We start from the raw sequence: 14,213 nt of genomic DNA, 5'->3' as shown, positions 1-14,213 counted from the left end.
TATTTCCCTCTGAAATGTAGTGGAGTGGAAGTATAAAGTAGCATCAAGTGGAAATAATCAAGTAAAGCACAAGTACCTTGAGTAAAGTAGTAGAGTAGTTACTTTCCACCACTGATTTTTATACTTTGGAGTCGCCACTTTTACTTTTAAAGGTCTCTGTACTCCGTAATTACACTTTTAACTACTTTTTAAACTTATTTGAGTAGAATGAAAACAGACTGGTCCTGTGAGCACCCCCTCTGCTCTTGATTGGATATAAAACAGCCGGAGGGTGCCGCTGATTGGTCAGAAATCTGAGCTCTCTGCTGACTGACCAACCGCGTTGCAGCGCGAGCCCGTTATAAATCCCCGGTGTCAACAAAGAACGGGACAGTTGAGCGGCAGCGACCCAGCCGAGGGCGATAATTACTGGATGTTCTTGTCTCGACAAACGCGTCTGGACCAGAGGCTGTCAGCGGGGGAAAAGCCACTCAGAAGCGAATGAAGAAACATCTAATCTTTCACTTCACATACAGAGGACTACGAACGAAAGGAAAGAAGAGTAAAAGAAGAAAATGGAGTATAAATTACGAAAAGCTGAACCCAAGGACGTGTCTGATATATTACGACTGGTGAAGGTAGGCCTGGGGCCAGCACCGATACCGATATGTGATCAAAAACTCCACTAACACACCAGGTTTAATTAAAAACAACGGCTGGCATCGAGTTTAACGGGCTAACTGATAAGGAAACAGTTAGTAACCGTTGACCTTTCCATGAACTTCAGCTCTATTGTAACACTACTTCCGAGAATATTGAGGAAATAATGTTAGACGACGCCTAAATAGTGAATTACATCGTTTCATGGTGATAAACTGGCAGGTGGAAAATGTCCGGAGGATGTCCGAGTGTGAGATCAGTGTCGGCGGCCTTTGTTTACGGTCAGGCGACTCACATCCGCTCCGATAGGCTGCGTGACGTCGAACATACTTATGTTCTTATAAACACCAGCGTCATGCTGACCTCGTTTAATGTCATTACTGCTGTGTAACCAGAGATCAGAACACATTTATCATAACAAATGTCAGAAAAAAAGTCCCCAGTTTACTAAAACCCCCAAGGTGACATTTTATAATCCCTTGTTTGGTCAAAAAACAGTCCAAAGATAACATAGAGCTGCAACGATTAATCAATTGGTTGCCAATATTATAATAATTAATCGTTTTAGTCACTTTTTTTAAAGTATAAATGCCAAAAGTTTGCTGTTTTCAACTTCCCAAATGTGATGACTTAATGCTTTGTCATACTTGATAATATATTTGAATATATTTGGGTGTTTAGCCATTGGACACCTGATTACGTCACATTTGACTGACGACACCGTTTGTAACTGTAATACATTTAATTGACGATTAATAAAGAAAATTTAAAAAGTATCTCCAGCTTGTCAAATGTGCATAATTAATAATTAATCGTTTTAGTCACTTTTTGTTTTGTCTAATTGTTCCATCTACAGACATAAAAGTAGAACTGAGTCAACCGACAGAAAGTTAATCAGCAACTAATTAGATAATCGAACAATGTTCACTTTTTTTGAAGTAACAATGCCAAAAGTTTGCTGTTTTCAACTTCCTAAACGTGATGATTTAATGTTTTTCTCTGTCATACATGAATATTTTGTCGGGACAAAACGAGACATCTGAGGACGTCACTTGATCGACATTTTTCACCATTTTCAGACATTTTATGGACTTAACTAATCGATTGATCGAGAAAATAATCGTTAGTTGCAGCCCTAATATTCAATTATAATGATATAAAACAACATATTTGAGAAACTGAAGACAATGAATTTGGGGCATTTTTACATGATGAATTCCTTAGTCTATGAAAAAAAAGGACTCAAGTAGTATGTATGCAGATATAAGAACATTTTAGTGGTTTATCAGTGTATTTATATGCTTTATAATATATGACAATAACTGATAATGTTGTGTAGAAATGAATTTAAAACAAAGTGTTTCCATGTTTTTATGACGTCAAACTGTAAAATGTCTGGCTCAGTATATGTTTTGGTCATAATTCTTTGAATATCAATATCTGCATCTGCTCCAAAAAGTGCAGTGTTGATCGACTAATCAATGAATTGACTTGTTGTTTCAGTAGTAAACAAAGTTGTTGTTTTTCTCGTCACAGGAACTTGCAAAATATGAGGAGATGGAGCACCAGGTGACACTGACTGAAAAAGGTGAGTTTCCTCCATCTGCCTGTAAACACACAGACGATCAATACGTTTGATCTCGTGCTTAAACGTGTTCTTTCCTGGCAGAACTCCTTGAGGATGGATTCGGTGACACCCCGTTCTACCATTGCATCATCGCAGAAATCCAAGGAGAGACCAGCAGTGACGGTATGAAACGTCTCTCTCTCTGTGTTTCACCAGGAAGCTTTTTAACATCGAATGACACAAACACGTTAAAAAGGTTCAAAAAGGTCACTTCATGTTTCTATTTTCACCTTTGTCAAAGTGCAACAAGTTCAGCCAGAACTTATCTCATTTCCCAGCGTTACATTTCTAAGTTTGAGTTCGTGACAGAGTTGTTTTACCATCTGCTGGGGCTTTATAACGTACACTTCCTCCTTTTGTGAAATAAATATAGGCGTTGTCATAACTGAACGCCTGCAGCGACATGTTTGTCCGAGGGTCCGACGCTCGGCTGCAGCTGCTCGGCTGCAGGTGTCTGCTCAGTTTTTTGTAAACATGAACTGAGACACAGATGGAATGTGTACGTCGTGTCTTACATCACAAGTGGCTTCAAATTGCTTCTATTTCAAGAAAATTGGATAATTGTTTGTTCACTTACAGGAAACTCAATAAAGTTTTACATGTGACACAGAAGTTTTGTGTCCAGACTTGTAATGTTGCATATTTTTCTTATTCCTATGACCACATTGTCCTTTTTAAATATGTCAAACATCGGAAATAGGATAAAAGTAGGAGCGTGTGCACACTTATGGGGATTTTCCGTTAGCCCGGGTCGGCCGACGGCCCTCCTCCACCTCAAACAAGCTGCATGTTGCAGACTCAATCTGTACCAGAGACCACAGAGAACGCTGTGTGTTCAGCTCTCAGTACTTTTTTTAAGCTTCTAACTGAATCTCTGTGGTTTGAACTGTAGTTCCTGTTTGTAGGCTTATTTTAGTGGTTTCTGATCGCTGTCAGCTGTATCAGATGAAACGGCGTCTCCAGAGTAGACTTCCGTATGGTGACGTATTTCCGAGTGAAACAGGACCGAACGTTGTGAAGTGTGAGGTCGTAGTGGGCGGTGGTGTACTGGAGTGCATTATATTGACTGGTGTTCCTAATATTTTGCCCTCCTCATGTATGTTAATGTCGTGTATAAGCTTCATAAAAGTAGAATTTATGGCAGAGCTGTTGCATTAGATTACAACAGCATAGGTCATTTATATCTATTATACATTATTACAAAGATTTGAGAAAAAATACTTTATAAATGCAGAAATAATGAGTCCAGTAGCAGCTGTGAGAACCCCGACTGAGGCAGCTGTAGTACATCATATAATACATCAAATAATAGGTCATTTTCTTGGTTAATCTGCAGCTAACGAGTATTTTGATCATCATATAATCTGACAATTATCTTCTCTGTTAATACATTAATCATTTGGTCATTTATCATTTCTTCGAACCTTTGATTTGCTCGTTATGTTCAACCAGTCGTCCAGAATCTGAAGATATTTAATTGACTGTTACATCAAAGAGAAACAAATTCTCACATTTAAGAAGCTGGAATTGAAGAATTTTTGGTATTTTTGCTTGAAAAACAACTGAAACAATTATTTAAAGTATATAACTAATGATTCCTGCTCTATACAGTTTATATATATATATGGATTTATTAAGTTTGATCACAGTCTAACATCGTGGTGTCTGACTTCAGCTCCGAAGGTGGTGGGATTTGCCATGTACTACTTCACGTATGACCCCTGGGTCGGCAAGCAGCTGTACCTGGAGGAGTTCTACGTGATGGACGAGTGCAGAGGTAAGAAAGAAAACATCTCTCTGGTACTCTGGTCTAAATCACACCTGCTCCTTTACTCACCTGGACTTCCTCTCTCTCCTGTCTCCGTCCAGGGCTGGGCATCGGCTCAGAGATCCTGCGGCATCTCAGTGATGTGAGTATGTTTACTGGACGCCATGTATACAAACTTAACAAGATAAAACTAGCTACAAAGGATAAAGGGCTACATGTGAGGAACATGTGAACATAATCTTTATATTAATGTTTATTAGTTAGTGGTTTCGGAAAAAGAATGAAGAGAAAGTCAACAACTAAAAGAGGAATGAAGTGGTAGTAAAATATAAACATGCTTAAATATACAGTCTTTGTCTTTGTGCTGAAATTGAGGAACTCTTTAAGGTATTTTTGCTTCTATAAAAGGAAATAAAGTAAAGTAGAGACAGACTGACTGAGTCTCAGCCACACCACCACAGATGATTATAAGGTCAACGTCTTAATCTCCCCCGAGACCTTTTCATGTTTGTTTTTGTTAGTTTCAAAACTTAAAAAGAAAATGGGTTTTTTTATATATGGATCTATAGATGTAAATATACAGTGTATGTGTGTTTCTCTCACATGCAAAAAGTATTTTTATTTATGTTATTTGTTGTGGTTCAGCAGCTGATCCAGAGAACTGACTCAGTCCAGCTGTCAATCATCTGCTCTACTGAGGGCGGGATGCAAAAAAATCAAATATCACAACATTTATGACTAAATATCTCAATATTGATATTGCGACAGTGTTGTAGTGATGACTGTTGGTGCTTTCACAAGAAATTTACAGTGATTTTTTTTGATAATCATCAGTAATGTAGAAATAATGACTGAGTGAGTAAATACAAATAATAGAACAGCTGATGCATCATTTTACTGTAACAGCCTTTAAAACCTGGAAAAGACATATTACGAAAATCTAAGACGATATCGATATAATATCAATATATTGCCTACATCCCTTTCACAATGAAAGAAGACAATGAATCAGGGTTTGTTTGTTTTTTTAAAGTCTTTTAAAGTTTTTTAAAATAAGAACTTAGAAGGTTTTAAAAACTCTTAGATTTCATTCACAAAACTCTTGAATCGTCTCTTTTCCTGCTGTTAACAGGAACATTAACTGTCAGGTTTGTTTTGGACTGAATGTGTCGGCTGGTTGGAGACGTTCAGTATCTATAAACTACTGGTGAGACTGGTGAGACTGTGGTTTGGAAGCTGTTTGATCCTTTTTTTAATGGATTTTCATTTGGCAGCATCAGACCTGCAGCAAACACTGTTACTGCAGCAGTTAATGCATCCATCCATTATCAGGGTCCAGATCACATTCATTGATTAGTTCTATAACCAGGTTTTAGAGTTCAGGAGTTCTTCTGCACAGTTTCTCATCAGTCTCACAGCTTCGTGGACGTGCAGTGATGAATTGCTGGAACAGCCCTTTAACTCGCTCCCCTCGTCTTTCTTCCAGCTGGCGATGAAGACGCGCTGCACCGGCATGATGTTCGTCGTCGCCGAGAACAACGAGCCGTCCGTCCAGTTCTACAAGCGGCGCGGCGCCGAGGACCTCTCTCAGGAGGAGGGCTGGAGGCTCTTCAGGTTCGACAAGAGCAGCCTCGTCAAGATGGCCACCCCGTCCGAGGAATGACGGGAGGCCCGGCGCGGAGAGACGGAGGAAGAGGAGGAAAACACGAGAGTCTGACTCCTCAGATCGTCTCTCCAATCAGACGAGGGTTGATTCACAGTTCAGCTTCTTAAAAAGGGCGATGAAGTATTTCTGTGTGTAGTTAACATTAGCCAGCTTTTTCTTCTCTTTGCTTTCACGCTTTTGTCAGTTTTTGACATGTGACTGAGTCGCTTATTGTAACGTTTGATTATTCATCATCGTTATTGGTGCGTTTGATGTCAAGAAGAGTTAAAATCACTTAAGTTTGCAATAAAACATTAACTGATCACACATGCTGTCGTGGTGTCATGCTTCTGCACACACACACAAGTTAAATATGTGATCCACCAAAGTCAAGGCTGGATCTGGATCTGGATCTGGAGGATAACTGGGGCTGGATCTGGATCTGGAGGATAACTGGATCTGGATCTGGAGGATAACTGGATCTGGATCTGGAGGATATCTGGATCTGGATCTGGAGGATATCTGGATCTGGATCTGGATCTGGATCTGGATCTGGATCTGGATCTGGAGGGTAACTGGTGGGACGTTGCTCTGAACAGAATTCACACAGGCTAAACTTATCCTCGTCTCAGTCGTGCAGCTCAGAGTTTCATTTTTCCGAAGCTCAATTTTCACAAGTTAGTCATAATATCACTGACAGCTGTGATTAATATCTTCGTCCTGCCAACATGTTCTATTCTTGTCTGTTAATAATTTGCTTTTATCAGAACTACTTTGATGTCAAAAATACTTGAGATAACTAGAGATATCTCTCCTCATGTTACCGTATTTGGGTTTCCATCTGCTAGTCTTCCAAGCAATTAGCTCGAACTTTCACTTCCTTACTGGCAAGACGCCATCGTCTTCTTCATTTGAAGTCTACTGACGCTGCCCGCAGCGGCTCCGAGAAGATCAAATATTCAGTCAGAGGTCATTCTGGTAAATTCTAGTTAAAGTCTTTTTTTAACGTTCTTCATCTCTTAAATCTCCCTGGTTGACTTGTTTTCTTTTGATCCATTAAGATTCACAATAATTTGATTCTACTATTATTATTATAATGTTTTAACTGTGATTCTCATTGTTAAATTGACATTATTTTTTCTTCTCATGCATCATATTTCTTAATAAAAATACTAAAGAAAAAATAATTGAATCCAACTTCATGTTTTGGGGTCTTCGTCAGTTAAAGGAGGATCTGAAGTGGTCAAAACATAAAAACTTTAAAACCATTTTTATGTTTGAGAGCAGTAAAAACATCCTTTTGCAAAAATTGTGATATCTGTATACATATATTTTTTATTTTTGATACAGCATATTTGTACATAGAGTGTGTTCCAGGTCATATTTGGCTTGTATTCATTCAAAAGTACAAAAAAAAAAGCATAATTAAAAAATGTTGCTGTTCTTCTTCACATTCAGTAACTTTCACTGAGATCCTGTTTTATGCAACATCAGACTGTAATATAGTGTGATTGTTAATGTTTTTCTCCATAAACAAATAGTGTAAAACCTAAAGAACGCACTCTCTCTGCTCTCTGAAAGCTTCATTAAGGATCAATCACCTGTAATGATTGATAAGGTATGTTGATTATTATTTATCAGTGAAAAATACATCACATGTTTCAGAAGTTTAGTAAAGAGACTAATTATGAGGATATAAATTAAATCATATAAGTCGTTCAGTTAAGCCCTGTGATAGACTGGCTGGTATAAATAAGAGCAGCAGTATGACAGCAGTACACCATTTAGTAGCTGCTCTGGAGCTTTTTGATTGTATCACATGATCTTCCTCAGCAGGAGATTGTGGATTTGTAGATGTTTAAATTTTCACTTTCTGAGCACTTCATTGAGTTTTACATCCATGTTGGCTTAAACGTTGAGTTTCAAAGTTCATTGTTGACAAAATAATCTAAGACAAAGGTCCATTTAGTAGCTGTTCTGGAGCTTTTGGTTGTATCGTGATCTTCCTCAGCAGATGGAGTTTTTCCAATTGCTATGAATTTGTAGCTGTTTAAACTTCCATTTTCTAAGCACTTTAAGGAGTTTGCATCCACTTTGCAAACACTGAGATTCAAAGTTTGTTCTGGAGAAAATAATCTCAACCACAGGTCCATTTAGTAGCTGTTCTGGAGCTTTTGATTGTATCACATGATCTTCCTCAGCAGATGGGAGTTTTCCCCAAAAGTCATGGATTTGCAGATGTTTCCAATTCTAGGTGAGTTGTGATGACTTAAAAATTGAGTTTCAAAGTTTATTCTTGACAAAATAATCTCAACCAAAGGTCCATTTAGTAGCTAGTTCTGCAGTTTTTGATTGTATCACATGATCTTCCTCAGCAGATGGGAGTTTTCCCCAAAAGTCATGGATTTCTGATGTTTAAATCTTCATTTACTACTTAATGACTCCTCATCCACGGTGATTTAAGAGTTGAGTTTCAAAGTTTGTCGTTCTTGAGAACATTATCTCAGCCAAAGGTCCATTTAATAGCTGTTCTGGAGCTTTTGATATAATGATATAATGATATAATGATATAATGATTATATAATAGGCTCGAAAGCGCCAGAACAGCTAATAAACGGACTTTGAGGTGTTTTGTCTGCTCTTGTCTCCAACATTAAGAATGAACTTTGACACTCAGCAGCAGTACAGTCTGTCTGAGGCCTTCTGTGATATTTTTGTATTTCCTGCTTTAACTCTGTAGACTAGACAGAACAAACTTTCCCCTGCGAGGTTTTACAGTACGTTGAAGCAAGAGAGCCAAGTGCATCTCTACTCTATAGGTCCAGGAGTTTTTCTGTGTTTTTCCTCGTCTACAAGTATTTTAGTTCAGTCTGTGCAAAGTCTTTTTGGACCGAGCCACACAATAAACTCAACTTGTGTCATTTTAACAGCCTGACCTCAGTGTAACTTTATACACGGTGGAACTGAGGTGTGTTTTGAAGCTCTTATCACGACACATGATCACTCCAGAAAGAGAGTCTGGGCCTGAACGGGAGTTCATCTGAGTCAAACATGGATAAATCCACCGCAGTGAAAAGGGAAAAACACCTCCGTCCTTGGAAACATGAATATTTGGAAACGTACTGGAAAGAGAAGAACCACACCGAGCAGTTCCAATAGTCATTTATTCCTCTGACAGGAAGGGAAAAAATGATTTACAAGGACGAAAGCAGCAGTCGAACGAGAACAAGGGAATGTCCCTGATTATACTCAGACTGTCTTTCTTTCACTGTTCATGATAGATGTTACAGCTCTGAGACCACAGCAGAGAAGGGAAACACACGAGGGATTAACTAAAAGAAAGGAATTTAATTTAACAAAAGTTCATTTAAAATATTGTTTTTAAACAAATGAGACTGGTTAACTAAGATAACACCAAATAAACTACACAGAAAATCAAAAGAACTCCAACATAAACGGAGCTGGCAGACTACCAGGATGAGGCAGGTTTTATGCAACCTGGAGACGGTGACCTGCTGCCTCAGATTCCCTCCAATGACCTCCAGCTCCAACAAAACAGGAACCAGCAGCACACGCAAGTCCTGGCAGAAGCCCTGGGGCCGCCACATAGATTTATGATGATAATTTAGGCTCCAAAATTGCCCTGACCTTTGATTTGACTTGTTTATGTTGAATTATTAAACTTTATGTCTGGTTAAACATTGACCAGATCTTCCACAGGTCAGTCAGTGTAAACCCATAAAACCCAGCGTGCATCAAGGGTAACAATTTTGAGTATTTTTCTCCCCCTCAAGATAAAGATTTGTTCAATTCATTGACTTAATTTGCTCCCTTTAGTGAAGCATCATCATTTAGTTTAGCTCTGTCACTATGAGCCAGCTGTTTGCAGTTTCCTGATAGAGATGAACAGACACATCCTGCTTTACTACCAGATTTGCACAGATTAAAACCTTGCAGCTATGCAAAGTGACAGACTACTACGTGCTTCTGTGTGTCCCTTAAAAACCCACATCATCAAATTACACACTGCGTAAACATCAACCAGCAGTCTGTCACTGATGCAGTTGCACTGAAGGCTTCACACGCAGAGAGAGAAGGTTTAAATAGTGTTGTTTGTTTGCCAGTGAAGTGCAGAATTTGAAAATGTTTGGCACTAACAGCAACATTTTATTGCATTACAGTGAGTTCTACCCTTTATCAGAGGTTTATATACTGCCGGCCTCTCTTTGGTTCATAAAGTTTACTGGATCATATCTGTTTGGGAACAATTGGAAATTTTGTTCATAGATGGATGTATTGATATGCAGATGGATTCTACATTGGTCGGGACTATTCACCAATGTCAAATAATGGAAATTATGTAAATAAACTGTGTTTCTAAACAGAGTTTTGTTGGCTTTAACTGAAAAGTGGATATTCAAGTTTCTCACTGATGGCTTGAGATGAAACAGAACATTTGCTAAAGAACATTTTGAAAAGATGATTGTAATTATATGTTCCAGATTTATGGTAATCAATATTTCTCTTTGATTGATTGACTTCTAAATGTAGAAAACTGGAAATATTCTGCAACAAAGACAAGAGCTACCAGCCTGTAGAACTATTTATTCTAGGAGTCTAGAGAGATGAGAACTCCAGCAACACTTGTAGTATGAAGAACAACTTAATTAGTTGACTGACGTGTTTCGGCTTGTGGCCTTCATCAGGTCAGGGTGAAGGCTGGAGTGTTGCTGGAGATCTCATCTCTCTAGACTTCCTTCCCTTCTCTGTGCACCTTGGAAGTAGGTGAAGTTGTGTCAGAGACCCTCACTCTGCATCCATTAGGAGGAGGCCACAGTTATCTGTTCTCAGCTCTACTGGTAGCAGCGTTATGTTGCGTCAGACCAGATTTTGCTAAAAGACATTTAACAAAGCAGGTCAGAAGAGAAATAGCGTAAGCAACAAGTTATAAACTACACAGCTTCAAACGTCCACTTTGCACTAACTGCAGCCAGGCAGCATCCCTCCATCTCTGCTGCTTGTTATTTAGTTCTGCAGTTATACAAACAAATTGGGGATAATTTTTGGACATTTTGCCTTTGTTGGACACTCATGTGCAGGACCTTTACTCTCAGGACTCTGCAGGTGTGTACAGGCAGTGTTTCATTCATGTCTCTCAGCATTTGTTGCACCTGTTATTGATTTGAGTCCAGTGACCTCATGTAATCCCCAGCAGAGCTATGCCTATCTTCAACCTGAGTAAAGGTCTCATCAGACTACCCGAGAACACCTGTGGGAGTGAGCAGGGCGGCTCCTTGTGATTACATAAACAACACTAATGGTGTTTTTCCATCACCGGAACATACTGACCTGTAACTTCCAATAAACTGAACCTTTGACTACTTGTATACTTATTCAGTTGCCACAGCAAAGACTAACAAAAAGATCTTTAACTGGCATCAAAGCACACAGTTGTCCTTGGACGAGAGGTCGCTGCAATATTTACCTCTTTCTGATTTGAATTTTATTTTCAGGAATAACTTGCAGTAAAATATAGATACAGTCAAACAAAAACTATTAAAGATCTAAAAGGAACAATGGAAGGAGGAAATTTGTAGGAAGCCAAAGCTTAGAAATTACATTCAAATCAAAGACGCTTACCACACAGAACCATATATAAATTTAGATAAAGGTCCCTGTGTATCAGTTAAGAACTGGTACTTTACTGCTGGCTGATATAAACCTGTTCCTGAAGAGCAACGTTTATGTGTTTTTTATGATCTGATGATATGATATTTTATGATAATATACATTTTATCACCCTTTGTACAGTGTCTTCAGGAATTATTTGGTGAAAATATCCAATCAAAGAATCCTGATTTGTTTTGATTGTCTGAAGCTGATATGTTGAGTTTGCTTTTGTTTTGTTTTGTGATTTATAGCAGATACACAGCAGCTGAGACAGAAAACACTGTATCCAACATAACAGGACATTTCTGTCACTTAAACTGAATGTTCTGAAATGTAATCGTCTTGAACTTGTGGAGCTGTACATTATGATTATTGCCCTGGTTATTGCCCTTACGGGCTGGGCGCCAGAAAGGTACAGGACACTCAAATAAACAAATCAATCAAAAAATGTAGGGCAAGCGTGATCGGTTCTGTCTTGCTTTTCCGTTGTATTTTACAAACTGAGAATGATCGGATGTACTTTATTCAAAAGGAGACACCACTTCTGACAGACATCCTTAAAAAGGTGTTATTCTACGTTACAAAAAGTTTAAAAAGTCCTCACTGATGTACACACAGACGAATTGAAATGGGGGTTACTGTTACTGGTTACTAATGGGGTGACAGCCACCCCTACCCCTCAAGTACCTGAAACTTGATTTAGTACCTCCTGATGGAGAAAATGTAGCTCCTGTAATTTGTCTTCCAAAGCAGGCGGAGGAAAGTGGAAACAGAAGCAGAATCTGGGTCAACGGCTACAAGTTCAGTTACGGGACAGTAAGTCCCATTAATGGTGAATAAAGCTAACTGCTAATTAGCACTAAACACAAAGTACAGCTGAGGTTGATGTGAATATCATCTGTTTTGGGTCGTAGTGAAATTGGGTAAAATGAACAAACTAGATGAAAAGTCAGGAGACCAAAGTTTTTACAATTCATCCTCTGGGGAACATGAATGTATGAACCAAATTTCACAATAATACTACCAATATTTGTTGAGATATTTTAAATAAAGAACTAAAAAGTCAACCTCATGGTGGCGCTAGAGGGAAAGTCAGAGGATCACCAAAGTCAGTAGGATTCATCCTCTGGGGAACATGAATGTCTGTGTAAAATATCATAGCAATCCATCCAACAGTTGTTGAGATATTTCCATCTGAACCATACACTGTATATAAAGATGGACGTAGTGAGGTGTAATGTCACCCATTGGTTAACTGATCAATCAACATGGCAGACATCAAAGCTACTATAAGTCTTAAAAATCTGAACAACAGAGCTAAAATAACCAAAATAACCACCAGTACAATTATTAGAGGCCCCGAATTTGGAGATTAAAATCATAATGACTAGTTGGAAAAAATGATTGTCTCAGTTTTTTTTTAGAGAGAGGTTGAGGCTTTTTTAATGGGAGTCAGATGGTGCATCTAGCAGCCGTCTGTGGCACTTTAAGATATTTCCACATTGGCTTCACCCTCAAGCTGTGGTAGATGCCGTTTGGTCTGGATCAAAGTGATGGACTGACATCCCAAGAGCCAAGTTACAAATATCGCACGCAGGAAAGCACATTGTTATCAGTCTCAACACTATATAGTTTGTGTCTTTCTTCATGATGAAATTGAATGTAGTTGTCATATCTGCCGTATTGTACCATCTAGTTTCAGTATCAGCTCACAGAGGCTGAAAATGATAAATAATGAAATTTTAAGGTCATGCAGGTCTGAAATTGCAAAAAGTGAATAACATGTGTAACAACTTCCCCTTGATGGAAACTCAAAATATCCTCTGATTCAATACAAACTAACAGTTCATGATGTTGTTACCAGAAACTCCCACAGTTACTGTCACCAAGTGTGTCCCTGAGCTGTAAAAACACAACAGAAACAATGTTTTGTGGTGTGCTCTGTACATACTTGCACACAGAGCCCTGTTGGCTTTGTAATAACAATAATAAGTTTATTTATATGGCACATTTCAAGAGCGGACGTCAGAAAGTGCTTCACAATAAAAACAAGCAAAAAAAAAGCAAATAAGACACAGAGCAACAAACACTAAATGCAGACATCCAGCTAAAAACACAAGGCAAAAACAGATATGAACAAAAAAAATTAAACAAAAGCAAGTTAACTAATGGGTCTTGAGCTGCTTTTTAAAGATGTCCACAGATCTTAAGTCCAATGGGAGAGAGTTCCAAAGTTTAGGAGCTACAACCTCAAAAGCACAGTCTCCTTTTGTCTTGAGTCTGGAACGAAGGACTACCAACAAACCCTGATCCGAGGACGTCAGATTCCTACTGGTGTTATATGTCTGCAGTAGCTCTTTAATGTAGGCAGGTGCCTGACCACGCAAGGCTCTGGATATGGTTACAAGGATCTTGAACTGGATTCTGAAATTTGATGGGAAGCCAGTTTAAAGACTTCAGGATTGGTGTTGCATGAGACCTTTTGGGGGACTTGGTCAGGAGCTTGGAAGCAGCATTTTGGACCACTTGTAAGCGGTTCAGGAATGTCTTGCTAAGACAGGTGAAGAGAGACGGGAGGAAATGAACGCATGTTTAATCATCTCAGCTGGTAGAAACAGGAGCAAACCAAACAATTTACATGCTGGTCAAGACTCAAAACCTGGCCCATAGAAACACCCGGATTATGGAAGGTAGGTTTAACAAAGGAAGATAAAGAGCCAAGACCTTCCATAACCTTTGGGTCAACGTCATCAGGGCAGAAATGATAACTTGTTTTATCAGTATTTAGCAGTAGAAAATTATCAGGAGAACAGACAGTCTTGAAACATTTTGAGGCTTAAATTAAATGTATAATTGAATATCGT

The 14,213-nt window shown here is 38.7% G+C and overlaps 1 protein-coding gene across 1 annotated transcript; it reads left to right on the top strand.

The window, feature by feature from the left end:
* Nucleotides 1-345: 345 nt before the first annotated feature.
* Nucleotides 346-6,006, top strand: LOC122972114 (diamine acetyltransferase 1-like). Its single transcript, XM_044338888.1, has 6 exons — nt 346-617; nt 2,176-2,227; nt 2,309-2,389; nt 3,942-4,043; nt 4,136-4,176; nt 5,521-6,006. The coding sequence occupies exons 1-6, from the start codon at nt 555-557 to the stop codon at nt 5,695-5,697; spliced, it is 516 nt and encodes a 171-aa protein (XP_044194823.1). The 5' UTR covers nt 346-554; the 3' UTR covers nt 5,698-6,006.
* The last annotated feature ends 8,207 nt before the right edge of the window (nt 6,007-14,213 follow it).

The sequence above is a fragment of the Thunnus albacares genome, chromosome 21, assembly GCF_914725855.1.
Source record: "Thunnus albacares chromosome 21, fThuAlb1.1, whole genome shotgun sequence".
NCBI lineage: Eukaryota > Metazoa > Chordata > Actinopteri > Scombriformes > Scombridae > Thunnus > Thunnus albacares.
Note: the sequence above shows the minus strand (reverse complement) of the source record. Positions and strands in the feature narration are given on the sequence as shown.